The sequence below is a fragment of the Zonotrichia albicollis genome, chromosome 3, assembly GCF_047830755.1.
Source record: "Zonotrichia albicollis isolate bZonAlb1 chromosome 3, bZonAlb1.hap1, whole genome shotgun sequence".
Taxonomy (NCBI): Eukaryota; Metazoa; Chordata; class Aves; order Passeriformes; family Passerellidae; genus Zonotrichia; species Zonotrichia albicollis.
Window position 1 is genome coordinate 13384008 of NC_133821.1, and position 25718 is coordinate 13409725.

At 43.5% G+C, this 25718-nt stretch overlaps 1 protein-coding gene across 6 annotated transcripts in view; it reads left to right on the forward strand.

Moving 5' to 3' along the window:
* Positions 1-25718, forward strand: part of RALGAPA2 (Ral GTPase activating protein catalytic subunit alpha 2) — a 95490-nt gene that overhangs the window by 1263 nt on the left and 68509 nt on the right. For 5 of the 6 annotated variants that reach the window (XM_026793261.2, XM_026793263.2, XM_026793266.2 and 2 more), the window contains exons 2-16: positions 4887-4997; positions 5476-5525; positions 12508-12565; positions 13812-13855; positions 14329-14503; positions 15752-15867; positions 17070-17208; positions 17631-17830; positions 19868-20104; positions 21259-21432; positions 22253-22390; positions 22960-23108; positions 23288-23399; positions 24057-24294; positions 24789-24953. In XM_026793261.2, the coding sequence (XP_026649062.2) occupies positions 4887-4997; positions 5476-5525; positions 12508-12565; positions 13812-13855; positions 14329-14503; positions 15752-15867; positions 17070-17208; positions 17631-17830; positions 19868-20104; positions 21259-21432; positions 22253-22390; positions 22960-23108; positions 23288-23399; positions 24057-24294; positions 24789-24953 (2106 nt within the window). Of the gene's footprint in view, positions 1-4886; positions 4998-5475; positions 5526-11426; positions 11446-12507; positions 12566-13811; positions 13856-14328; positions 14504-15751; positions 15868-17069; positions 17209-17630; positions 17831-19867; positions 20105-21258; positions 21433-22252; positions 22391-22959; positions 23109-23287; positions 23400-24056; positions 24295-24788; positions 24954-25718 lie in introns of those variants that run through there. The other variant, XM_074536757.1, reaches the window with a different exon arrangement.

Genomic DNA, 25718 nt, shown 5'->3' on the forward strand with positions numbered 1-25718 from the left:
GATTTTGTGGGGCTGTGGTGTGGCCAGCTGCCCGGCTGGTCAGTGCAGGCACTGTCCGAGCAGCTCTGGGTGTGCCCCTGATGTTTCTGCTCTTGGCAATTCCGGTGTAAACATTCATGGTAGCACGGGAGTGGCTTCTGGAAGATGCTTTCTTGATAGATAGATACCCTTGCCTGGGTGTCTTCTGTTCAGCACAGAAAAAAAACCTCCACACGTGGGAGTTGTTAAAAAATATCTCCCAGCATGTAAAGCTTTTGGTATAAAGGCTCAAAAGTAGTTGGATTTTTTTTTCTTGGTAGTTGGATTTTTTTTTCTTGGTATAAAGGCTCAAAAGTAATTGGATTTCTTTCTTCCCCTTCTCCCCAGATGTGTCTCTCCTTGTCCTGGCCAGGGGTAGGATTATGTGTGTGTCTGCTTCTCCAACTGCTTCCCTCAGGCCACAGTGCTACACGTCCCCCAAATAGCTGTTCCTGCTCTCCTGTTTCCTTGGGAGATGCCAGCTCCTCTTCCTTTGCTAGTTTAAATCACGGGAATTTAATTGTAAACAAAATGTCAGTTACTCCTCTGTGATCCCACTGGAGCAGGAGGATACGGATCAGAGGGAAGACGATCATAGGGGAGGGATGAGCAAAAGGAATGTGTGTTTCCACAAGTAAGGGCTCATGTGAGCTTTGGATTGCTTCAGGTCCTTTAGTGGCACATCTGTAAATTTGTCCAGTGCCCAAAGTGAAAGAAAATATTCCACTTAAGTTGGTGTTGGTTATGTTGGTATCTCTCAAGCCTCCAATGGCCTTTAGGATCTGATTTCCATCTCTGTAGGGTGCTCTGTCCACATGGCAGGGCAAAATGCTACCAAGATCAACAACAGGACTTAAAATTGGGTGTTCAGTAGTGTTTGAGAAGTGACCAGAACATTTCCCTTATTTCTTTATTGCTACGGAGACGTTCTCACGGCCAGAACTTCTGTTAACTTAGTAAAGTTCTGCATACAGTTTGTGGAAGTGCCTTTTAGTAGTGTGGCCTTTTTTTTTTTAAGATAGGATTAAAAAGCAATGGCCTGACAAAAAATGGTGGGGATGTACAGATTTGGCTCTTCCCCACTGCCTGGCCACAAATGAAGCTTCTGCTCTTTCCCAGAGTGGTTTCTGTGGGACTTTTCTAGGACAAAACCAGACCACTGTGCCTTAAGAAGTTTTTCTGTGGCTCTTCTTGGGTAAAAATACCATTTTTATATTGAAACTTCTCTTTCAATAATGTGTTCTCCTTGGGCACAGGAGTCAGAAGTGCTGCTGCTGACAGATGTGGGATGCTGCTTTGTCCAGTGCTTTCAGCCTTTTCTCTGACAGCAAACACATGGGAGACACACAGAATTAAGACTAAATGTGGAATTTGTAAGGTTACCAAGTACAATCCTTATTGTTGCCTTTAAAACATACCTGTTATGAAAGCCCACGCATTCCATGGACGTGCCTTGATCAGAGATGAGATGACAAAGGAGAGTTAGCGGGGTTTTGCTTCTGGCACTGCTTGGCCTCTTGTAGTTTTCTGCACAGCTGCAGGACCAATGCTGGCTGGGCAGAAACTTTCATTTACGGACAGTCAAAAGGGGATGTGTGCACACTTCCTGCTGAATTCAGGGCTGAGATTGTTCTGTAGAGCTGCTGTGAAATTGGAGGTGTTAACATCATTTTGGAAGTTGCTCCAGTTGGAGGGGTGTTTTAGTAACGGGCTGTTTCACGCTGACATACTTTTTTTGAAGATAAGTAAGAATTGTGCATTATTTCTGGGGTGAGGCTGGTCATAAAGGTTTATCATTAACCAGGGTGTGGCTGCAAAATTCTCTTCATCTCCTTTAATTTTTCAAGTACTTGAGGATTAAGAGAGCTTTGAGAAAATAGCATGAAGTGACTTTGGAAGTTCATGGAGTTAAGGGATGATTATCACAGGTGTCTGTGATAACATTTAGCAGCTAAGAGGAAAATAGAAGGCAAGGTTGTGTGGTAGGGACAAGCTTAGTGTTCCCTCTGAGTTTTTTTTTTAATGTGAGGAACAGCAATGAGAGTTTGGCAATAGACTCAGGCTCTTAAGTGGTACCTGAGTGTTACCCTAAATTTTAAATTTAATAGTAAGGCAATTCAGTGTGACTGGCAGTTATTGGTGAGCCCACATGTCCTGTTTATAGAGAAGAAATAGGGTGTGACCCTGGTGAGTGTCTCACTGTTTCCTGAGTGTGCTGCAGCAGCTCCTGTCAGGTGTTTGCTAAACTTGAGAGCTTGTCCTGTGTGGGAAAGGGGGAAATTCTTTGGGTTTGGGGTGGCTGCTGATGCTTGCCTGAGGGGTGAGTGCTCTGGGTGCCTGTGTGCAGCTGTAGCGACCTGGGAGAGAATTCCATGAACTTACTCTGGGAGTAAACACAAAAATAAACCCAAATTCCTGCACTTCAGCCCCAAGCTTGCTGCTTCATTTCCTCGGGTGCTTCTCAACTCCTTCAGGCAGTGCACTTCCCCAAAGTCAGGGTTTTATCTTCTTATCTCAAGTGATAAATGGCACAGGAAACTTTCCCCGATGTTTTCCATGTCTGAAGCAGGAATGAGCCCTGCTGGAAGTTACACACATCTGTGGGAAAGGGCTGTGGCTGTGGGGATGCAGCTCAAATCACACTCACCCCTGAGTCACCACCGAGATGCCACATTTAGAAAAAAGGAGGATTTGCTTTCTTGGTGAGGCAGTTCCTTTCTCCTCCCGTCGCAATTTAGAGGGAAAGTTTCCTTTTTGTTTAGATTTTAATGACCTCATTCCCTCGTATGAAATCCCTGTAAATGAAAGCCTTGTTTTCCCCTGGAGTTGTGTTTAACAGGATGCATTCATGGAGAGGAATAATTGCACTTAGCTTGCAGATTCAGAGCAGTAGTTTGCAGGAAACAAATATCACGTTAAAGAGTTTCCCTGCTCTAATTGTTTCCATAGCACAAGCAGCCAAGCAGAGCCTTACTGCTGGAAAGGTACTAATTTAAATAAAAATCAGGTTGTGCAGGACTAAAGTTATTCTTTCTTCTGTAGTTGTGAGATACTATTGAGCCTTCTTGCTGGAATCAGCTTTATTTTGGGTAACAAATGGGTTTCTTGCAAGGTGAGGCTTCAAGGAGGATATTAATATTGATATTAATTTATTAATTTTGGCTCTTCATCTTCCTCTGGGGGAAATGAGCCAACTTTCCTTGACAAAACCAGTTGCAGTAAGGACCAAAGGGAGGAAATTCATGTGTGCTTAGCAAGTGTCAGGCTTAGAAAACAGTGGACTTCTTTCTTTGTAGAAAATAAACTTATTTCAAATTTCAGACCCCAGTTAACACTTAGGAAAGTGCTACGTGCTCGAGTTGCCATTATTCTAATAAATGAATTGAGAATATGCTGTTTTCTGCTTTGATCTGCTTGCCAGATGAATGCAGAAGGTGAAATTGCATCCAAAAAAAATTTTTCCTCCTTTTTCCCTCTCTTTTTCCCTCTCTTTTTCCCTCTCCTTTTCCCTCTCTTTTTCCCTCTCTTTTTCCCTCTCTTTTTCCCTCTCTTTTCCCCTCTCTTTTTCCCTCTCTTTTTCCCTCTCTTTTTCCCTCTCTTTTTCCCTCTCTTTTTCCCTCTCTTTTTCCCTCTCTTTTTCCCTCTCTTTTTCCCTCTCCTTTTCCCTCTCCTTTTCCCTCTCCTTTTCCCTCTCCTTTTCCCTCTCCTTTTCCCTCTCCTTTTCCCTCTCCTTTTCCCTCTCCTTTTCCCTCTCCTTTTCCCTCTCCTTTTCCCTCTCCTTTTCCCTCTCCTTTTCCCTCTCCTTTTCCCTCTCCTTTTCCCTCTCCTTTTCCCTCTCCTTTTCCCTCTCCTTTTCCCTCTCCTTTTCCCTCTCCTTTTCCCTCTCCTTTTCCCTCTCCTTTTCCCTCTCCTTTTCCCTCTCCTTTTCCCTCTCCTTTTCCCTCTCCTTTTCCCTCTCTTTTTCCCTCTCTTTTTCCCTCTCTTTTTCCCTCTCTTTTTCCCTCTCTTTTTCCCTCTCTTTTTCCCTCTCTTTTTCCCTCTCTTTTTCCCTCTCTTTTTCCCTCTCTTTTTCCCTCTCTTTTTCCCTCTCTTTTTCCCTCTCTTTTTCCCTCTCTTTTTCCCTCTCTTTTTCCCTCTCTTTTTCCCTCTCTTCCTTTTTCCCTCTCTTCCTTTTTCCCTCTCTTCCTTTCTCCCTCTCTTCCTTTCTCCCTCTCTTCCTTTCTCCCTCTCTTCCTTTCTCCCTCTCTTCCTTTTTCCCTCTCTTCCTTTTTCCCTCTCTTCCTTTTTCCCTCTCTTCCTTTTTCCCTCTCTTCCTTTTTCCCTCTCTTCCTTTCTCCCTCTCTTCCTTTCTCCCTCTCTTCCTTTCTCCCTCTCTTCCTTTCTCCCTCTCTTCCTTTCTCCCTCTCTTCCTTTCTCCCTCTCTTCCTTTCTCCCTCTCTTCCTTTCTCCCTCTCTTCCTTTCTCCCTCTCTTCCTTTCTCCCTCTCTTTCTCCCTCTCTTTTTCCCTCTCTTTTTCCCTCTCTTTTTCCTCTTCATTTTTTTCTTTTTCTTTTTTTCTTTTTCTTTTTTTTTTCTTTTTTTCTTTTTCTTTTTTTTTTCTTTTTTTTTCTTTTTCTTTTTTCTTTTTTTTCCTATTTTTAAAATTTATTTTTTAGTGGAAAGCAAATGAACCAAAGCCCCACTGCAGACTTTTGTAAATTTAGTGAAATCCTTTGCAAGGATGGACCAGCTGTTTGGTGCAGAATACTCAGTGAACTCACTAAAATAGTTTTGTATTGCATTTATTTCATTCTCTTGTGCTAAATTTGCAGAATGCCTGAAATTCTTGTCTTTCTGCTCTTGTGTAATTGCTCTGTTCCTCTTTTCAGATATTGTGGATGGAAGTGACCTCAAGCAGTTTTTTGACAACAATTATTCTCAAATTTATTTTATATTCTATGAAAACTTCATAACACTGGAAAACAGCCTGAAACAAAAAGGTGAGTTTTGGGGTTTTTCCAGCAGCTGTTGGTCAGTGTTCCATAGCTGTGCTCCAGGGCATTCCATTAAAGGCTGTCCAATGGTTGTCTAGTCCTCAGTTTTCTGTATTTACACTAACAGTTTCCTGCAGTACAGTGTGAGTGTTAATCACTTTAATTTTATGGTAGCAGGAGAGATGAGCATGGAAAATCGCTCTCTGAAATGAGAGCAGCAGCTGATCACATTTCTGGGTTCATTTCAGCATTTGCATGCCCATCCTCTCAGCTTGCTCCAGGCTCCTGCAGCTCCCTCTGCTCCGCTGAGACACGGCCAGGGCACAGAGGGGCACTGCAGCCTGGGCACAGCTCACCCTTGGGACCTTTATTTAAGATGAGAAATAAATTGAGTGGCATCTTTGACTTGAGCTGAACAAGCCTCATTCTGCTGTCTTTTATTCTATGTTTCTGGCAAGCAATGTTGTTTTGTGTCTTCTTGCAGGGAATAAATCTCAAAGGGAGGAGCTGGACTCCATCCTCTTTCTTTTTGAAGTAAGTTTTCCATACCATGCAAACTAATTTGTGTTTTAAATCTCACTGTCATTCTGTGTTTGCTTAGAGCTTTGCAGTGAGGGGTGAAAGCAGGTGTCAGTCACCTGGGTTAAGAGATGTTATCAAAATGCCCTGGAAATCCAGCAAGAACACCTCTGTCCTGAGCATCTGGGAGCTGATGCTCTGAAAACAAGCCAGGAGGAATTTGGGAGCACTACTGCAATCAGTATTTGGTTCTGTTTTTGGCTGAGGCTTTCAGGAAGTCTGCTTTCTGTTGTTTCTTTTCTGTTTTAACTAAACAAGAGTTTGCTCCTGTGTTTCATGGAGGGCCAGTTCAGAGCAGCAGCACTTTCTCCTCCTCTGTGTTTATTTTCCATGTGTCCCAGCAGGAGGCTGGGCTCTGCCCCCCTCCCTTGGAGGCATTGCTGTGATTGCAGTGTTGGGTCCTGCAGCTCAAGGGAAATAACAGGACAGGAATTGTCAGCTGCACATCAGCTTGATCTGAGTGTGTGAAATGCTGATTTGCTAATTTGGGTTTTTTTGTTCACTATAACATCTTTCATTTCCATATCCTTCCCTCCTGCCCAGCACTGGCCACCAGAGCATTGGCAGTGTCTGGGGAAGAAGTGTTACCTAGTTAAGTTTTGTATAATCAAATTAGGATTGCTTTAATTTAAGCAAAAATAGTCTGGGATAGATCATTTTCCAAGATACCTCTTTGGAGTTACTACCTAAATGTATTTGGATGTGAGAAAATATCACTGGACCAGATGAAAGCCTGACACATAAAAATGTTCTTATAATGCACACTGAAGTTCTCAGCTTAAGCTCTGCCTGTCTCTACTGAAAAAGCTCTGGCAGTTAATTAAGTAAATAATTGGCCAGATTTCTCTCTTAAGGTTGAACACGTCATCTACTGATTTCTTTCTCTTTTCTTTTTTTCTTTCTACTGATTCTTCTACTGATTTCTTTCTCTTTTCTATATTTTTTTTTCCCTTACTACAACTACTGAGTTTTTACCTGAGTATGGCATTGCAGAAATGTCATTTTTGTTTATATTTTGTGGATTGTTTGGTAGGGAAAAGCCCTTCAAACTTTCAGTGGGACTCTAGAAATTGAAGCTAAAGGTTAATTGTTGTCAACTCCTCTCACTCCCCATGAAACACCCCCCAGACCCTCAGAAGTATGTGGCTTCATGGTTTTGCATTAGTGAGTAGTTTGTGGTTGAAATGGAATTTATAGTGACAAGAAGAATGATGCTGTTTAGCCTAATGTGCCTGTTGTGGGGAAGATGGCCATGAGAGTGATGACAAGGAATCCTGGGGCTTTGTGGCTTTGAATTCTCACTTTGCTGCCTCCCTTTTCCTCTTCTCCCTCATTTCCCCCTCTGTGAGACCAGAATTTCACCCTGCTCCTTGTGGCATTAGCAGGGGTCTGCTCTGGGGTTGTGCCCGAGGCAGTGGCAAAGAACACGAGCTCACAAATTTGCCAGGACTGTTTGGGACAGGAGAAACTCTTCCTCCTCCTCTTCCTCAGAGCCCAGCTCCTCAGAGAAGGTGTTGCTGTGTAGCTGAGCAAGGCTGTGCAGGTTTATGGAAGCTCGTTAATACGGTGGGGCCTTGAATAAGGAATGATATTAAATAGGAAATAGCCAATGCTTGCTCATCTGAGTGGAGGGAATAACTGGGCATTCCCAGGTCTTGGAAAGGGGTGGCCAATCACCACCCCTTAATACTCCTTAAAAGCAGTGGGAGAACTTGCTGTCTGAAGGAGAAAAAATGGATGGTTGTGTCTGAAGCAGGGGCTGCTTGGGTTCCCAGTGGAGAGAGCTGTGCAGCAGCCTGGTCACCCTGGGGGAGAGGAGATGCTTTCAGTGTTTGTGTGGGATTCAGAGTGATTGCCTTCAGTGTTTGTGTGGGATTCAGAGTGATTCCCTTCAGTGTTTGTGTGGGATTCAGAGTGATTCCCTTCATGATGGGGATCTGCTGGATTGAGCGTGCAGTCCATGGATAGCTAACCCTGGGTGAGAACAGCCCGAGAGCCTCAGCGCAGGACAGGGAGTCAGAAATGCCAAGTGATGAAACATTCATACTCTAAGCCATAGGAAACAGAACTAATTGATTGTTAAGCTTTCCATATTTAGTGTGATGGCAGCAGGAGCCAGGGGGATGCTGCATTTTCTGCTAATTAGCTAAATGGGTAGTTACTTAGGATTAACAAATCCTGAGTCCCCATGCTGAGGGTCAACAGCTTAAAAATCAATACAAATATTTATGAGCGAATTGCTGCCTTGGAGGTTTAGTGGGATTGTGCTGCTGTTGTGGAGTGACACCTAGTGTGTGTATTGGGCAGCAAAGCTTTTCCCACAAATCCTCTGGAAACTGACTTGGCTTGGTAGTAATTTATGGAAGTTCTAATTTTACACATAAGCTGCACAGCTTGACCACACAGCAACAACTTCGAACAGCATGGTACTCAAAGAAGAAATGTTAACCAGCAGGGAGGAATGCCAAGGGTTAACTGTTGCAATTAATACTGCAAAATGCTTGGCTCTAACTCTATGAGGTGCCTTGGCCTTTTCCCAGATAGATATTTGTGAAGTGATACGGCAGCAGTACTGTTATTTTTCCCTGTTTCAGCTAAAAGCCCAGAATTATGTGACACACAATTTTTTCCTGTTGAGCTATGGCTCTCTCTGTTTGCAGTGCATTTGCAGAACAGGTTGCTGTTGTTCCTTGTGTCCCTGTTCCCTTTTGAGGGAGCAGCTCAGAACCTCAGATTTGAGGGCAGCTCTGAGTCCTGTGTGTCACAGACCTGCCATGAGGTGCACTGTGTTTATGTCCATTTTCTGGCACCAATAACAGTAATGTTGGTTATATATGTTTATCTGTTAGTGAAAGTTTGGGGAATTTTTTTAAAATAATAAATTAAAAAAATACTGATTCCTCTGACACTGTGATTTTTTAATCTTTAATGAAGTAAAAGCAGATTCATGGTTTTGTGATACATAGATCAATTTCCTCCCATTCTCTATAATTTTTCTTCTTTAGTTGAGAGCAGCCACATCTGTCATGCTGATGGTGTCATAAAATTCATTCCACTGATACAGCAGGTTCACTGGATGAAATGTTTTATGCTCAGAATTTTTCAGATGTAGAAAAGCTTCCCCAAGTCCAAGTTTGTGGTTTCTTCAGCCTGGTGCAGATGTGAATGCTGAGTGTCAAGCTCAGTAGAGTAACAAAGGGGCTTTTTTGTTTATAACAGTGAAAATGCTTGTAGCTCTACTTTTCTACACATAGAAAGTTACTTTTGGAGCCATTTATAGTTTGTTCTGCCATAGTTCCAATAACATTGCTGCTATTCTTATAGCATTCTGTGATAAATTCTAGCTGTATGTTTCACATATTTTACTTCAGAAATCTTACTGTTTCTTGTTATGGCAGGGGCAGTGCTAAGTGCCCTGTGTGCTTTGGGCAGACATTTTCCCTCCACAAATAACTGTAAATAATTTATTAATGCAATAAATGGAGTATCCCTTATTGAGCTTGAGCTGCTGCAGGCACACTGACTTTGTTGGCCTCTTGGCTTGTCTGAGCCTGCGAGTAGGAGATGGAAAATTCCTAAATTCATGCAAGCTTTGGTCGTTGAACACCCTGAAACCACCAGCAGCCCTTGAGCACAGAGAGAGCCTGGGAGAGCTCTTATGCCTTGGCTTGGCTTGAAGTAGATCCACCTGCTGCTGACTCCTGGAAATTGAGTCCATTCCCTCAGAGGGGACGTGATGCAGGCTGGGCACTGGCACTGGTTCTGCCTCCAGGGGTGGATTTGCCCAGCGAGGGCACCTTGGGGTGGCTGCCATTGATCCAAGACCATCCTGGCGTGTCCAGAGCAGTGGAACAGCAGCGCTCATTGTCCCCCTGTGGCCATGGAGCTGGGAAACATCCTCTGGGATCCCAGGTGGGGCTTGGGCCAGCCTCAGCCTGCCCTGTGTCCTGCAGCAGGGGATGGGCACAGAGCTGCCAGTCACGGTGAGATTCAACCAGGGGGGCAAAAGTGAAGGGTTTTAAAAAGAAATAGCAGTTTTGGTGAAGTCAGAGGGAGTCTGTCGAAATATGAGCCTGGGTGTTTTTTTGTTTTGCTTCAATAAAAGAGAGAGACACAGCTTTCAAAAAGCAGCATCCTGTGTAAACTAAGATTTAAAGTTAACATTATTCCTAGTCATGCAGGAAGTCCAAACGAAAAAGAACTATGGATAATCAGTTAAAAGAACTGACAGATACCCTGATGTGTTGATCAGTAGTAATACCTAATTTCTATTTCAAGTGTGTTATAATGGATTACCATATAGATGCAGCAAAGCACTAAGCATTAAATAGATCTATGTGTTTTCTGAAAAAGCAATATTATTTTGCACTGTGGGGTTTCTTAAAATATTTCTTATTAGTGTAGTGTGAAACCAGGAACAAGATGTCAATAGCCAGCTCGGATTCACAGCGGTGTGGCTGACAGCCTGGGCTGGAGGGGAGGAAACTCTCATTTGTTACACAGCAATAGCAGTGCATGTTCTTTAGAGCACCAGGGCTGGGGAGGGTGTACAGAATGTTGCTGGATGTGTGAAGTTGAAAAGGGAACAACTGGAGCTGGTTCATGATTTGTGCAGTCTCCTGTCATGCTGCAACACCACCTCAGTCTGGGAGTGAAGGGCAAAAATCACCAGCTGGAAGCTGTGCTGGTAGAACTGGGGCTTAGCTTGGAACCTTCAGAATTTACATTTAATGATGCAGACTTTGCACCTGGGTGGAATTTCTTTTTGCATTGCAGGAGCAGAGGTGGGCTCTGCATTTGTGTCATTTAAAGTGGCCCTGCTCTGCTGCAGAGCTGTGCTGCCTGCGGTGCATGAGGAGGGACAAGGTTGCTTTTTGAGAGTGCCTTGCTGTGAGGCAGGACCATGCAGGTGATCCTTGCATTTTTTCAAAATGCATATATTTATTGTTTTCCTGGTTTTGAGATGCTGAAAAGGAGAACACAAGGAAAGTGACTCAAGTGCCCACGTTTTTTTTGCTGTATGAAAAGACTTTGGGATATGGGAGCTTTTATCAGATAGGAACTTCTGTCCTCTTACTGATGGTTTGAACCCTTGGATTGTTTTTGGTTCAGTCACCTGACAAGGGTGTTGGATTCTGTGTTGTGTAAAGAGAACAGAATGGTAAGCTTGTTGTTTTCTGCCCTGACCCCCCCACTTTTGTGCAGTTTAGAGTTTAAGCTTGTTTTTCCTGCTCGTTGTTGAACTGTGCAGCAGCATTTGTTTTTCTGCTTTTCTTTGCATACAACCTAAAGTTCTTTGAGACTTGGATGTGAAAATTGTTACCAAATTCTTTTTCAACTGGGCCTTTATTAGGGAGCTTTGCAGTTTTCCAGCCTATGCAGCTCGGACCTCATCACAGCTCACTTTCTGGAAGGGAACTTCATGTTCAAATTTAGATGAAACTGTGTAACAGACTAAAACAATGGAAACAAAATACTTGTGCCTTTGTCTGATTTTCCATGATAAATGTGCCAATGTGTGAAGCTTCCTTCCTGCAGTGTGACACCTGAACCCAGCCCAGTTTTTGTGGCTGGTTTGCCAAAGGGTTTCATTTCCTGGAGCTTTTCCTCGCACACCTCGGGCACACGGCTTGTGGTGAGCCTGGGCACAGACCCAGCTCCCACGCAGAGCTCCTGGGTCAGCTTGGGTTAGGAGTGCTCCTGGGTTAGCTTAGGACTCCCTTCTGCCCCGTGCCAAGTTAAGTAATGATTAATGATAGAAGTAGTCTGAAGAAATGGTGAGCTGCCAGTGTTTTAATGTTTAGATGGATAACCATAACTCTTTGTCCGTGGATCCTGCAATCTGATTGGCAGAAGCCTGGTGCTTAACTAACAGGTAAAGCCCCAGTGTGAGTCATGGCCTCATTTTCAGCCAGTCAGATCCTTCATCCCAAGCATTCCTGCTGCCCACAGACAGGGAGCTTGACCTCTGGACCCTCTGCTCCTGGGGTCCTGCTGCCATGGTGTGCTGGGGAGGGAGCTGGGGGAGTGACACTGAAACAAAGTGCAAGGAACATGGAAAGGACCTGCCTGCTTTGCATTTGTATTCTGGTTAACCTTTCAGAAGTGCTATTTGCTGTGTGGGGAGCACACGCTATGGGGAAGGTGTGGAGGACCAGCCTGTCTGTGACCTGAGGTCTAGCTCCCTGTGTCCACAAACTTGTCATGACTACCATCCTCTGCCATGGAGAAAGTTCTGTGTCCAACAAGACTGTTCTGAGTGTTGAATATAATTTCTGAAGCCCTTTATTGTCAAAAGCAAGAGGTCTGTCCTGCTCCATGTCTCGAGCACATGCTCTGGCAGTGGTTGTGACTCTGTCACCCGGCTCCCAGGGGTGGCCCACAGTGCCAGCTGCTTTCTGGGCTGTGATGCTTTGTTTTTTCCTGTGAGCTTCTGTGCAGAACACCCTCAAATGTGTCACTGTTGCTTAGGTGACCTATCATCCATTTCCATCTTGCATGTGGTATTACTGAGAACTTAGAGGTGCTTTGTTGTGCAGAAACTCGTGCCAGTCATTTTGTTTGATAATTGCAAGGAGCTCTGTCAGTCACTTATAACATTGTTTAATTTGATTTCCAAATGGAAGAGTGTTCAAAACTAGTTTCCTGTTTAAATATATCTTCCTAATTATTTCAGTGCTGTAAAGTTGTAAGTTGGAGATGTTTTTTGTGTGGAATTTATGTGAAGCCCTGTGTACTGCCAGACCTTTGTGAGGCAGCAGTAGGTGAGCTGTGCTGCTGCCACACCCATGGCCGAGCCCTAGTCCATGTGGCCAGTAGTTTAAAAAGAAACTCTGTTTGTATTCCCATCTCATTTGTATGTTGTGCATCTGTTTCTCTATATCCCCTGATGAACCAGTTCTATTACAGAGAATTTGACTAGTTTTGTTTCCTGCAGAAAATATTGCAGCTGCTACCAGAGAGGATTTTTTATCGATGGCATTTTCGCAGTATAGGTAAGAAGAAATTGTTTTTTTAAAAAATATGGACTTTTTAGTAGTTTTTTCACATCAATTTTTCTTTTAATGAGCAATATATGAGTAGAGTTATGAATACATGGTATTTGTGCAAGTTTGTCCCTAGCTGTCTTTCCCAGATTCTCATGAAATGGGGGATTTTCCCAGCATCCTGTTAGAATATGGCCTTGGCCATGACAGACACAAGATACTCATGGGTGGCTTCCTCAAACCAAGACTGTTCTTTCCGCACGCTCCAGTGCTATGGAAGCTTCTGGAAGAAGGGAGGGTATAGGAGGAGTCTGGCAGAGAGCAGCCTTGGGTGGCCAGAACACCTTGAGATCCACTGAAGTGGTTTAACTTGATAATTTCCTCTGAATCAAATGCCTTGGATTCATCAGTGCTTTTCAAATTCTGCTTCCAAATGCCACCAGTGTGGCAACAATGGGTTTTTGTGCTGCTTATTAAAATTTTAGGGGGGGGGTTCTATTCCTTCCAAGTAGGGCTTTTTGGTTGGGGTTGGTTTGCAGCACTGTCTGACCAGCTGCCATTTTTGTCATCAGAACAAGGAATTGCTTTTGCAGAAGAACAATGAGCGGAAGTTAAAGGTCAAGGGAAGGGCTGTTGTCACATTTCCACTCAGCACTGACAAAAACAAGAGGAGACATCTGCCTGGCCACTTCACAACGGTTCAGCTGCACTAGTCCAGACCAAATTGGTTCCACTTGGTTGCTCTGTAGCTGATACATTCTCTATGCTTCTATTGAGTGGTCTCAGTGGCAGAATTTTTTATCTGTGTCCAAAAAGTGATGTACGAAATTTGGCAGAGCATTTATTTATGCCTCTGCCTTGTGATTTCCTTTTGCTTAATGTTCGTGAATGTGAATTTCCTATATATGTTAATAATTTCTATATAATCTTGTGAAATGGCGAGATCTTGTCATTATATGTACTCCTTAAATGGGAAGGAGCCCATTTAAAGAATGTATATAATTCACAAATCTTACTATTAATGAAAATAATTTGAGACATGGTCCTCTGAAGAAAACCCAGAGGAAAGAGACATCACAGTTAATCTTGGGTGGTGGTGATTGTAGCTATATTCAGTTGGGGGTTTTCCCCCATAGTTGTCTCAATACTCAGTGCAGTGGCCCCAGAATAAATTAAAGTAGGTTTTTATGAAATATTTTTGAAAGCATTGTGGTGGGACATGTCTGATAATGTCTCCTTAATTTTCCTAATCCAGGATCGATTCTGAAGAAGCTTTTGCACACTGGAAATTCTCTCAAGGTATCATGTTGATGTTTTCATATTTCTTTTCACTTAAATTCCTGTGAAGTATGCTACTTTGCAGCCTTCCAATAGCAGTGTTTTCCAGATTGTTAGGCTTTGTAATTTTTTCTTGCTCACCTTTTAATCTTAAGTTTTATTATTGTTATCCTCGATTATTTTAATATGTGTTTTCAGTCATTTTGCTGCTGTCATGACCTTTGTGAAGTTACCTGGAGGATATTGCTTAATACCTAATTTTGCTTAATACCTAATTACTTAATTAGGTTTTGGTATTGCTTAATACCTAATTTTTTGAGCTTTCTCTGGCATTAGAGCTAGGATTGTATTAATAATGTGAATACCCTTGGTATGATGGCAAGACTTTGCAGCACCTAGCAGGGATGAAGCTCTCGCCCTACCTGCTGTGAACTATTTACCCGTGTTACTGAGCTTACAGACGTGTGTCACTGCCCTTTCTGCCCCCCTTGCAGCTCAGGTGTGAAGGAATCCGCCTGTTCCTGCTGTGGCTGCAAGCCCTGCAGACCAACTGTGGCGAGGAGCAGATCCTGATGTTCGCCTGCCTGGTGCCCGGCTTCCCCCCGCTGCCGTCCTCACGCGGGCCCTGCACGCTGGAGAGCCTGGTCAGCCCCCCGGCCGCGCCCGACGGTGAGCCTGCTCCTGAGGGGAGAGTCAGCCCCTTCTCTGGGATTCATTCCCTGAACCAGTGAGAGAAGCAGAGAAAAGAGTGATCCAAACCATTCTTATCCGCTGCTCCTGTGTTGTGCCAAACTGGAATGCAATATGGAGGTTGTTCACCCAACCAGTGGTGTTTTGTTTCCTTGGCGTGTCCAGACTCTTGGTCAGAAGTCAGGAGGTTTTGTTCACTTGAGTTCTTGTTCACTTTCAGTTTAGATGTAGTGTAATATAGTATAGAACAATAGTATCATAAAGTAATTAATTGGCCTTCTGATAGCCATGGAGTCCTCCTCATCATTCTTCTCACCAATCAGGCGAAATTTTAATGATAGGATGAAATCCTAGGACTGTGACAGTGTTCACAGGGGTCTTAGGATGAGGGAAGCGATGTAGATCTGACTCCATGTTCCAGAAGGCTTGATTTACTATTTTATGATATATATTACATTAAAACTATACTAAAAGAATAGAAGAAAAGGTTTCATCAGAAGGCCAGCTAAGCTAAGAATAGAAAGGAATGATAACAAAGGCTTCATCTCAGACTCTCTGTCTGAGCCAGCTGGGCTGTGATTGGCCATTAATTAGAAACATCCAACATGGGCCAACCACAGATGCACCTGTTGCATTCTACAGCAGCAGATAACCATTGTTTACATTTTGTTCCTGAGGCCTCTTAGCTTCTCAGGAGGAAAAATTCTAAGGAAAGGATTTTTCATTAAAAGATGTCTGTGACATAGGACCTCCAAATCCTCCAGGGGGACCTCCAGGTCCCCCTCCTAGAGGAAGGGACAATGGGTGCTGCCAGCTGCCCCTGGAATTCCCAGCTGGCTGCAGTGTGTGTCCGGCTGCTGGGCTGGTGTGGCTCTAGAGCTGCCTGCTCTTTTCCCTCTGAGGATTTGCTCTTTGGCTCTAGGGTGGTTTTAATTCAGATGCAGCAGCAGTGGGAGCATTTTATTGCCCCTCAAGCAGATGTGGAGGTTTTCTCCTTGTTGGCTCCCTGCTGGTGTCAGCCCTTCCAAGCTGCCAGGAGTTTGGTGTCATTCTCACTGGGATGTGCCAGGACTTTGGACATCCGAGCAGCTGCTGGCCTTGCACAGCTTGGTAGTGCCCTAATGGGTATTTTCAAGTCAATCTTTTACAGAAAATAGCTTTTATTTCAGTATTTTAATGCTTAAAATATTATTTCAGTATTTTTATGTTTAAAATATTTGATTTTAGCCAAGATATTTCCAGAAGAAATAACGCCGCTTTTGCCAGCTGTCTCTGGAGAGAAAATTGCAGAAGACCAGACCTGCTATTTTCTCCAGCTCCTGCTAAAATATATGGTAATTCAGGTGAGGACGATGGATGTTCAAAAATGTTCATATTTGGAGGATGTATTTGTGGTAGAAATTAAGCCTACACTACATCTGTGTGGAGCCAGGTTTGCCCTTCCCCAGCACATTTTTTAGTCTTAAGTGGAAAATCATCCCAAAGGTATTTCCTCGTGCCATTTTTGGTGAAAATAAGCAGTTTGTCACACTTCTGTGATAAGAGTTAATGAATGTTATCCAAACTTGCAGAATAACTGACTGTTTTATGTGCTCGTGGTTGCATTTAGAAAATTGATGTGGGGTAAAGATTCAGTTTGTTCTCTTTGGACACATACCTAGATGAAAAGGAATGTAAAGGACCACTGGAGGAAGAGATAAAGAGAGATGGCTTCTGTGATGTTTTTAAAAGGATGCAAGTAACATGTACATAAAATTTAATTAGAAGTAGATCAGATGAATCTGTACAGGAAATAAATTAAGATAATGTATATATTTTAAAAGTACAAATTAAGCAACATTTTGAAATAAAGTGGAAGCTGTGCAGACAATGAACATTAAAGAGCCTTATTATTAAAAAGAGATAAATTATAATTAAATACTTTGAGATACACTTTTTAGTATGAAAAGGCAAGACCAAAATAATATTTGGAAAGAGTTTTGTCATCTTGAATAAATGCTTTATTTTAAAAAGTGGCTGTATGAAATTATCAGCTTCCTCCACAGCACCCTTTGTTTTACATATCAGAGTCTCACAACACTTCAGTTAAAGACAAAAATGTCACTCTTCTTTTTGTACTCTTGTTACCTGTGTGGAGTCTAAACAAACCTGCTTACTGTACAAATCCCATTGCATAGTGGTTCCAGTGTTTGTTTATTTGTGTTTATTCTGACAAAGAAAATATTAATGATAAAAGCAGAGCTCAAAGCGACTTTGTCAAAATGTAAGAAGCAAATTTATTGGGAGCAAAACAGGACAGTTGCTTTCCTCCTCTAGTTAGAACAGCTCAAATCCACTGGCTTCCAGTGAGCTTGCTGGCTTTGGGGGGATGCTCTGTTCCTACTTTCTGTTCTTACTGCAGTTTGTAAAGGTAGTTTTGGAGCTGTGCTGCTTTTTCTTTTCTTGCTAAAGTGTAGTTGCTTGGGTTTTTTTGTGTTTGGGGGAAACAATTGTCAGTATAACACATTAACTTAAAGTTTTTTGTTTGTTTAACTCTCTGACAAAGGCTGCCAGCTTGGAGTGGAAGAACAAGGAGAACCAAGACACTGGGTTTAAGTTTCTCTTTACTTTGTTCAGAAAATACTATCTTCCTCACTTGTTCCCATCTTTTACAAAGCTAACCAACCTCTACAAGCCTGTGCTGGGTAAGTAGTGGATTTTGCCTTTGAAGAAGAAAAAGTTAATTACTGCTCTCAGCAGCATCTCTGTTCCCAGCTGGTGTATCGCTACAGCTCTGTGGGATGAGGAGCTTTTTCTCCCTGGTTTTGTGTAAAACTAACTTACATTGTAGCAGGGCTGGTTCTTTGTTTCAGCTTTTGCCCTTCTTTTTGCAGCCCTTCTCTTTTGCTTTCCTTTGTTTTGAGTGATGCAAGTGATAACCTCAGGAAGGAGCTGTGCTGTTATGTTCTCTTGAGGAGTGATAAAGTTAGAAGAGAATACGGCATTCATAAAATAAAAGCAGTCACTCATAGCATCTGTTACTTTTTTGGTGATATGTTCAGTACATTTAGGAAGCAATTACTAAGATTCCACTTTGTTTCTTTCTTCCTTTTTGTCCCTCCCTCAGACATCCCTGATATCAGGCCAAGGCCGGTGTATGTCACTGCAACACGGAACAATGAGAGTGTCTACTGCACCAAAATCCCCTACATGGCAGCTCGGGTGGTTTTTATCAAGTGGCTCGTTACCTTCTTCCTTGAAAAGAAGTATTTAACTGCTGTTCAGAATACAAAAAATGGAGGAGAAATGCTCCCTAAAATTATTCAGGTGGGCTTTAAAGTTGAGCTCTCTTCTTGCATGTGTGCTAACCTTGCAGGTGATCTCACTGCACTCACAGCTGAAGCACAAAGAAATGCTGCCCCATAGTGAATTAATGATGTAGCTGTTTATTTGATTTTCTTTTTCTTTGGTGGAGGAGGGAATCTCCAAGTAAAACCCTTCAGTAATTCACTAGAAGTTTTTTTCCTTCATAACTTGTTTCATTACCAGCTTCAGCAGTATTATATTTAGACTTTTGGAATTTACTCTGTAAACTGTCATACTTGGTGGTTCCATGGACCATTTCCCAGTGACATCAAAGGCTGCTTTGTTTTCCTCTCAGTTATAGCAGCTGTTTACAATGAGATATTAGAGAAATATTTCATTTATAAACTCATGGTTGAGACTCCTCTGGCATTAGATGCCTAACAATGAATTTTATAAATCCATGTTTTTGAGATACTCTCCAGCTTCTGTCAAGAATTTAGAATCAATCTCAGCTTGTATTTGGTCTTGAATCATAGGTGAGCATCAGCTGTGAGCTCAATAGAGAAGCAACACAGTTTTAAGTAATACTAGCCTTCTTGAGCAAGGTTTCATAAGCTCTTGGAGATCTATTACTCACCCAGGATAGTTCAGCTACCTTTGGAGGCATAAAATCAGCAGGATGGCTTCTGTGGTACTATTGGAAACAAAAAGGTTTAATAAAAGGCAAAATAACAGAGAAAAACTGAGCCAATTGCAAGAGGTTCTTGCTCTTGGTAAAACACCTCACAAAAGTGATTAATTTATTTTTCTTCTTTTTCTAGTAAATTGCCCAAGCAGGACTTTTTAGCTTCTGTCTAATTAGCTATCCTTAAGTTTGAAGTGAAGTCTCCAAAGTCTTATGAAGTATCTTTTTCACTTAATTGAAGAGAGAAACTTCTGAGCTCCTTTCCTTTTTGAGAAGATAAAAGATAATTTTGTCACTCCATCAACAGAGAACAAATTCCTATAGTTTGAGAGGATGCAAAACACAGGCAGTGCCAGAGCAAAATGTGGCAAAAAGGTGTTGGGCTTTATAATGAGTAGTGCTATAATCCATCTTTTCCCCAAGGTAAAGGGACTTGGGGATTCCTCTCCACTGTGCCTTCCTTTACTCTCTTAGCGTGGCGTGGAGAATTCAGTTGTTGTGTGCCGTCAGGAAGTGTCCAGTTTGCAAAAACGAAATTCCTTCTTGGATGGAGTGGCAGACTGAAATCTGTTCTTGAGTGTTGTGCCAGACAGGCTATCCTGAGCTCTCCGTGAGGATCCCAGAGTGTGGTGGGTGCTGCTGCAGGGAGTGACAAAAAATCACATTTTGGCCCCAAAAATCCCCTCCAGTGTTACAAGCTGAGTACAGTGTGGCTGGACAGTGTTCAGGCAGAAAGGGACCTGGGAGTGCTGGTTGACAGCTGGTTGAACATGAGCCAGCAGTGTGCCCTGGTGGCCAAGAAGGCCAGTGGCATCCTGGCCTGCATTAGGAATGGTGTGGCTAGCAGGAGCAGGGAGCTCATTCTGCCCCTGTGCTCGGTGCTGGTGAGGCCACATCTTGAGGGCTGTGTCCAGCTCTGGGCCCCTCAGTTTGGGAAGGATGTTGAGATGCTTGTGCCCGTCCAGAGGAGGGCAACAAGGCAGGTGAGGGGCTTGGAACACAAGCCATGTGAGGAACATTTGAAAGAACTGGGGCTGTTTAGCCTGGAGAAGAGGAGGCTTAGAGGTGACCTTATTGCTCTCTACAGCTGCCTGAAGGGAGGTTGTAGACTGCTGAGGGTCGGTCTCTGACACAACAAGAGGACACAGTCTCAAACTATGGCAGGGAAGGGATAGGTTGGATATTAGGAAAAAAATTTTTACTAAAAGAATAACAAAGTACTGGGATGCTCTTCCCAGGGAGGTGGTAGAATCACCATCTCTGGATGTGTTTAAAAAAGACTGGATGTGGCACTTGGTGCTGTTAGGGCATAACTTGGACTCGATGATCTTGGAGATCTCTTCCAATTCTGTGATGCTGTACTGTGCCTGCAGACCGTCGCCGCGGGCCAGGAGAAGAGCGCGGAGCTGGAGGCGGGCGCGGCGGTGCCGGCGGGTGAGCAGGAGCGCGGCCACTCCGGCAGCGGCAGCAGCAGCCTGTCGGACAGGAGGCTCAGCAGCTGCAGCCTGTGCAGCGTGGAGGAGCAGCACCGCGGTGTCTACGAGATGGTGCAGGGCATCCTGCTCTCCACGCGCGGATACGTCAACTTCGTCAACGAGGTGTTCCGCCAGGTCTGCTTCTTGTTTCTGTGTGAGACACACCCTGGGGGGCTGGTGCTGGGCTGTTGAAGTGAAGGGAGCGACTCACTTTTGTCAGTTCAGCATCTGACTCTAATTTATTGATCAACTAGGCACTTTTTATAACAGTGTTAATTCACTTCATGCATATTGCAAAATCTGAGCTCCCGAGAGGCTGTAGAGAAAACTTCAGCTCTTCCTTTTGTTTACAATACTTGAAGTTAGTTTATTGAAACTAAGATCAGTGTTCTCACCATGATATGAAAAGTTCTCAAAACCTTCATATCTGTTCCCAGACCGGCCATCTGTTCCCAGTAGCAGCCAAGGACAGAACGGTCTGAGAATCTTATTGTTTATATAAAAGGTGGCTGAGAACCTTAATTATTTACAGAATCAAGCCTGGGAAAGGCTGCTTTACAGCAGGCTTCTATCTTTCCCTCAGCTGGGTACCTTCATGGCCTCTTTCTTTAAGCCATGTCTGAACCAGGCTCTCCACACTGGGCAAACTTGGTCTGTCACAAAACTTGCTGGTCTCTCACTGATAAGTTTTCTGAAAAATCTTCTTTGCCCAGGATTCTTCTCCTGGGATTCTTTCTTTCATTTCTCAGAGAGAAATGAAAACAATAATTATCTGATTGCTTCTCCTGTGTTTTGCTGCTTTGCAATACGGTCTGGAGATTGTTTACCAACTGGTCATTGTTTGATTGGCTTCATGTGAATTGTTTTAACTTCATGACCAGTCACCATCCAGCTTTGTCAGGACTCTGGAAGCAGTCATGAGTTTTCATTGTCATTCTTTGTAGCCTTCTGTCTGTATCCTTTCTCTATTCTTTAGTATAGTTTTAGTACAGCACTCTATAATATATCATATAATATGTAATATCATATAATATCATAATAAATTAGCCTTCTAAGAACATGGAGTCAGATTCATCAGTTCCTCACTCACCAGCAAATACCATGCTGGTCACAACAGCAGCCTTTGAGGTCGGGCTCCTTCCTAGCTCTAGTTTAACAACCAGATTATGGAATTTTTGTGGGAACTGAAGCTTGCTGCTTAAAATGGCAGCGTGGGTGGTGGTGTGTGTGCCTGTATGCACCACATCTGTGTCCTGTGTGGAGTGAAATCTGTGAACTTTCCTTTTCAGGCTTTTTTGTTGCCGCCTTCTGATATCTCCGCAACGCGGAAGGTGGTAAAAGTGTACCAGAAGTGGATACTGCAGGAGAAACCTGTGTTCATGGAGGAGCCAGACAAGAAGGAGGACAGCCAGGACGCTGTTGCTCCCTTGGAAGACTCCTCAGTGCAAACAGACGGTAAACATGTATGGTATCCCTGTTCCTTACTTTGTCTGCTGCAATATGGGGCTTTTCATCTCACTACGTAGAGGAGTAACATTTTAAAGTGTAGGGGAAAATAGAAGTTAAAAAATGCTTTCAGTTAAGGACTCAGAGTTGAAATACTTACTGAGTAGCACTTAGAGTGCTGAGACAGTTGCCGCTGGTTTGAGAAACATCATTTGTGGTTATTCCCTGCATTTGTGAATATGACAGCAGGAACTTAATGGAAGAAACACTGATGGGTTTTGCAGTGCTAAAATTTACTGTCTGGTGGCCTAAGGCATGGAGAGCTATTTCATTTTGGTGGTGACAAACTTGACAATATGTATTAATTTCTGTATATTGTAACTGGATGCCTCAATCTAGAAAATTTACCTGTAGATAAAGTTCCTGTGCATCATCTTTTAATATCCTGTTTTGAACCATCAGTAAAAGTTCTTTGACACTGTTAAAAGGGAAGTTTTCTAGTACTGAGTAAGAAGTTTGATTTATAAAACAGTGAGAATTACAGGATTTTTATTTTGTTTTGTATTTATAGTTTTGCCACACTTAAATTCACTTGTTACTACAATCAGTGACTATGAAAAGTGGTGGAAAATATTTTAGGTAACATACCTTCTAAAACTTTTATGAGCCTTCAAATTCCATGTGCGGAAATGAAGAAAAAACAGCCAGGAATTCCCTGTGGAAATGAGTGCATGCCATGCCAGTTCCCCTGCTTTTGCTGCTGACCTCACGGATGGTTTTGTTTGAGTTGTGGTGTGTTCCTTTGTGCCCTGCCCCTAACCAGGCTGTGTTTGGCAGCTCTCCTCGGAGCCCTGTGGGCACAAGCGCTCCTCCAGCTGGGGCAGGACCTACTCCTTCACCAGCGCCGTCAGCAGGGGCTGTGTGCTGGAGGATGAGGACAGGGACGTGAAGGCTGGAGCTCAGGCTGCACTGCAGGTGAGCTGGGTGGGAGGGGAACACGGGGGGCTGTGACCTGCCTGGCCACAGAACTTGCACTGCACATTCCTTTACCATCTCTGAGATGGAGGGAAAGAACTACCAGGGCTTGATTGGTCCTATAAGACACAATTTGGATTTCATGTGTCACTCTGAAACATATGTATTAAACCACATGACCCTGTCTTCAGGCCAGATATCTGTGTTTTAACACAAAAGGGTAATTTTTTTCCTCCTGTGAGTACTAGGAATTAATCAGAACCATGCATTTACTTTTTCTGAGCTTGATTTATTGAAAATACTGGTGGCTGTTTAAGCATATGATGGCAGGAAATGAATTGCTAGAGGAACGTCCTCTTGCCTGCTCAAGCAGAGGAGACACCCACAAACCACATACTGAGCCTTGGTGGGTGTGTGATGGCTGGAATAACAGAAAAGTAAAGTGATGGGTAAAACATGAAGCTTCCTCTAAGGAAAGGGGAAGGTTTAACTAAAGGAACACAGGTGTTTTGTTGTAAGTCTTGCCTGTTTTCATTCCTAACACTGTGCAAATGGACTGTCAATGCCAGGTATTCCTGACAAACTCAGCGAACGTTTTCCTGCTGGAGCCGTGCACTGAGGTCCCTTTGCTGCTGAAGGAGCAGGTGGATGCCTGCAAAGCTGTTCTCAGCATCTTCAGGCGCATGATAATGGAGCTGTCCATGAACAGAAAGACATGGTAAGGTTAACACACTGTCATTTAAGAGAAAAAGTTGTTACAGCCCACAACCAAACAAGCTATTTTACGAATGATCTGTGAAGTCTGAAGTGTGACTGCATTCTCAATAAGTAAGGCTTTGCTGCAGGAGTAATGAGCAGGTACAACTAATGGAACACAATATTTTGTTTTGGAATCAGGGAACAGATGCTGCAGATACTCCTCAGAATAACAGAAGCTGTGATGCAGAAGCCAAAGGAGAACCAGACAAAGGACACGTTTGCTCAGAGCATGGCGGGGCTGCTGTTCCGAGTGAGTGAGTGGGGCTGGTTGGTTTGCTCTGTCACACTGCCCAGTTTTAGTTGAGTACATTAAACCTACTTGTATTACTGTGAAAAAGGGGTTTCTCATGTTTTGCTAGTAATTATTTTTTAAACTTACTAATGGAGGGAGAGTTGGGTTTGCTCTGTTCTTCAGGGCACTTTTACAAAATGTGGTAGCACAGATGGGATATTTTCAGCGAGTGTCTCTAAAGTGTAAGAATCAAATAACTGTTTTCCTAAAAGTCCAGCTGGCAAGTCAAAACTGAGTCACACTGAGTGAAAGAGACATTTATGCTTCCTACTATACTTCCAGCCTGGATAGTGTATCTGGGTGTGTAGTGCTGCCCCAGGGCTCTGTCGTTCTGTGGGTGTAGGACAGTCATTCATTCTGCTGTTATTACAGAGTGTCTTATTTCAGTTTGCCAGACAACATTTAGTCTGATTTTTTTTTTTATTTCATTTCCTTCATCAGTAACTTTCCCCATTATTTCTGGGAGTGTTTTTTGAGGGAAAATGCTGAGGCACAACTGATGTGCAGCACTAAGAGCCCTTGCTGATGTGCAGGTTGGAGTTGTGGGATGGGCTTGGTGTGCTGAACTCATGTTGTGAGCCCTGCCTGAGCTTCCACTGGTGTCTCTCCCCTCAGACCCTCATTGTGGCTTGGATCAGAGCCAACCTGAGCGTTTACATCTCCCGGGAGCTGTGGGATGAGCTGCTCAGTGTCCTGTCCTCCCTGACGGACTGGGAGGAGCTCATCAACGAGTGGGCCAACATCATGGACTCCCTGACAGCCGTGCTGGCCAGGACTGTGTATGGTGTGGAGATGACAAACCTGCCCCTGGACAAGCTCAGTGAGCAGAAGGAAAAAAAGCAGAGAGGCAAAGGTTCGTCTTTGTGCTTTGGTGCTTTTTTGTATCAAACCAGTTAAATACTGAAGCTTAATCTTAAAAATTAATTTAATGTTAAACCCTACCTAATCTGGTAAGAACCTGTTTAATCAAATGTGAAGCACTTGGGATTTGTGTGTTGTCATCCTTCACTGGGGAGGGCAGGTAGTGGGGAGAGGCTGGGGTCTGCATCTACAGTTAGGGTTTTTTGGATGGCAGAGATTAAATGTGATTTCTTGTGCTGTTGGCTGGCACTGGCAACTCTGTAAAAATTCCTTTCTGTGTATTTTTAGTAAAGTTTCTAATTGACAGTATTTTAGCTTGAGATCAATGCACATAGTTTGAACTGCCAGTTGGTTTTGATTAATAGTAAAAGTTAACCTGTGTTCTGTAAAGTATTAATATTTGTCATGTCGGAGTCCATTCATACGTCAGCAAAAATACATACCGAAGCATCCAGTGCCCAAAAATTCTCTGTTCTTTATCCTAAGGTGGTGTTTTGGAGCCTCAGAAGACAGCTGTAGTAGGAAGATCTTTTTCCTTAAGCTGGAAAAGTCACCCTGAAGTTGTGGAGCCAATGAGATTCAGAAGTGCCACAACCTCTGGGGCCCCAGGAGTGGAGAAAGCAAGAAACATTGTCCGTCAGAGAGCCACAGGTTAGACCTCAGCTGGGTGCTTTGGTACCCAGGCACTCGGGCACACTCAGGTTTTACATCTCCCTCTGAGGGGTGGCTGCTGCCAAAAGCAACTCAATAATTTACTGCCCCAGAAGCGAGGTTGCACGTCCGTGATGTCTTGGCCAGTGTGAATCACAAAGTATTTTGGGAAATTCTCTGTGTAAGCTTTTAGTTACAGGACATTGAAGTGTGAGTTAAACTTGTTCACTTTAGGGGTTTTTCTAGAGGTACATGGCTATTTTTATCAGTTCCTAAGAGAGGATTTATTACTGTCAGGCACATAGCAGATATTGATGCAACTATTTCCTGGGGGCACAAGGTAAACCAGGTATTTAATAAATAATATTATCCTTTGATAGTTGCTTTATGTGCTCTCTTTCTTGGCATGATGAGGATTTCCTCTCATGTTTACTTCTGCAAAGAGGAAAGCAGGAGGGAGACTGGGGAATGTTGGGGTAATGACTGAGACCCCAGACATGGAACAGATCTCAGTTTGTTCGAGCATTTCAGCAGCCTGAACCTGGCCTTTCTTTATGCCATGTCAGCATGTTTCCATGTGCTGGTTGGCTGGGGCAGACTCCTGTGGAAGCCCCCTGCTTTGAGCAGGAGCTGCTGGGCTGCACAGCTCCCTCCCCAGTTCCTTACCAGGAGAGCTGGAAGGAGGGAGAGCACTCGGGGTGGTTTGTAGCTTCCTGGCCGAGCCACGGCCTCCAGCCTGGATCACATAGTGCTTTGGCAGTAAAG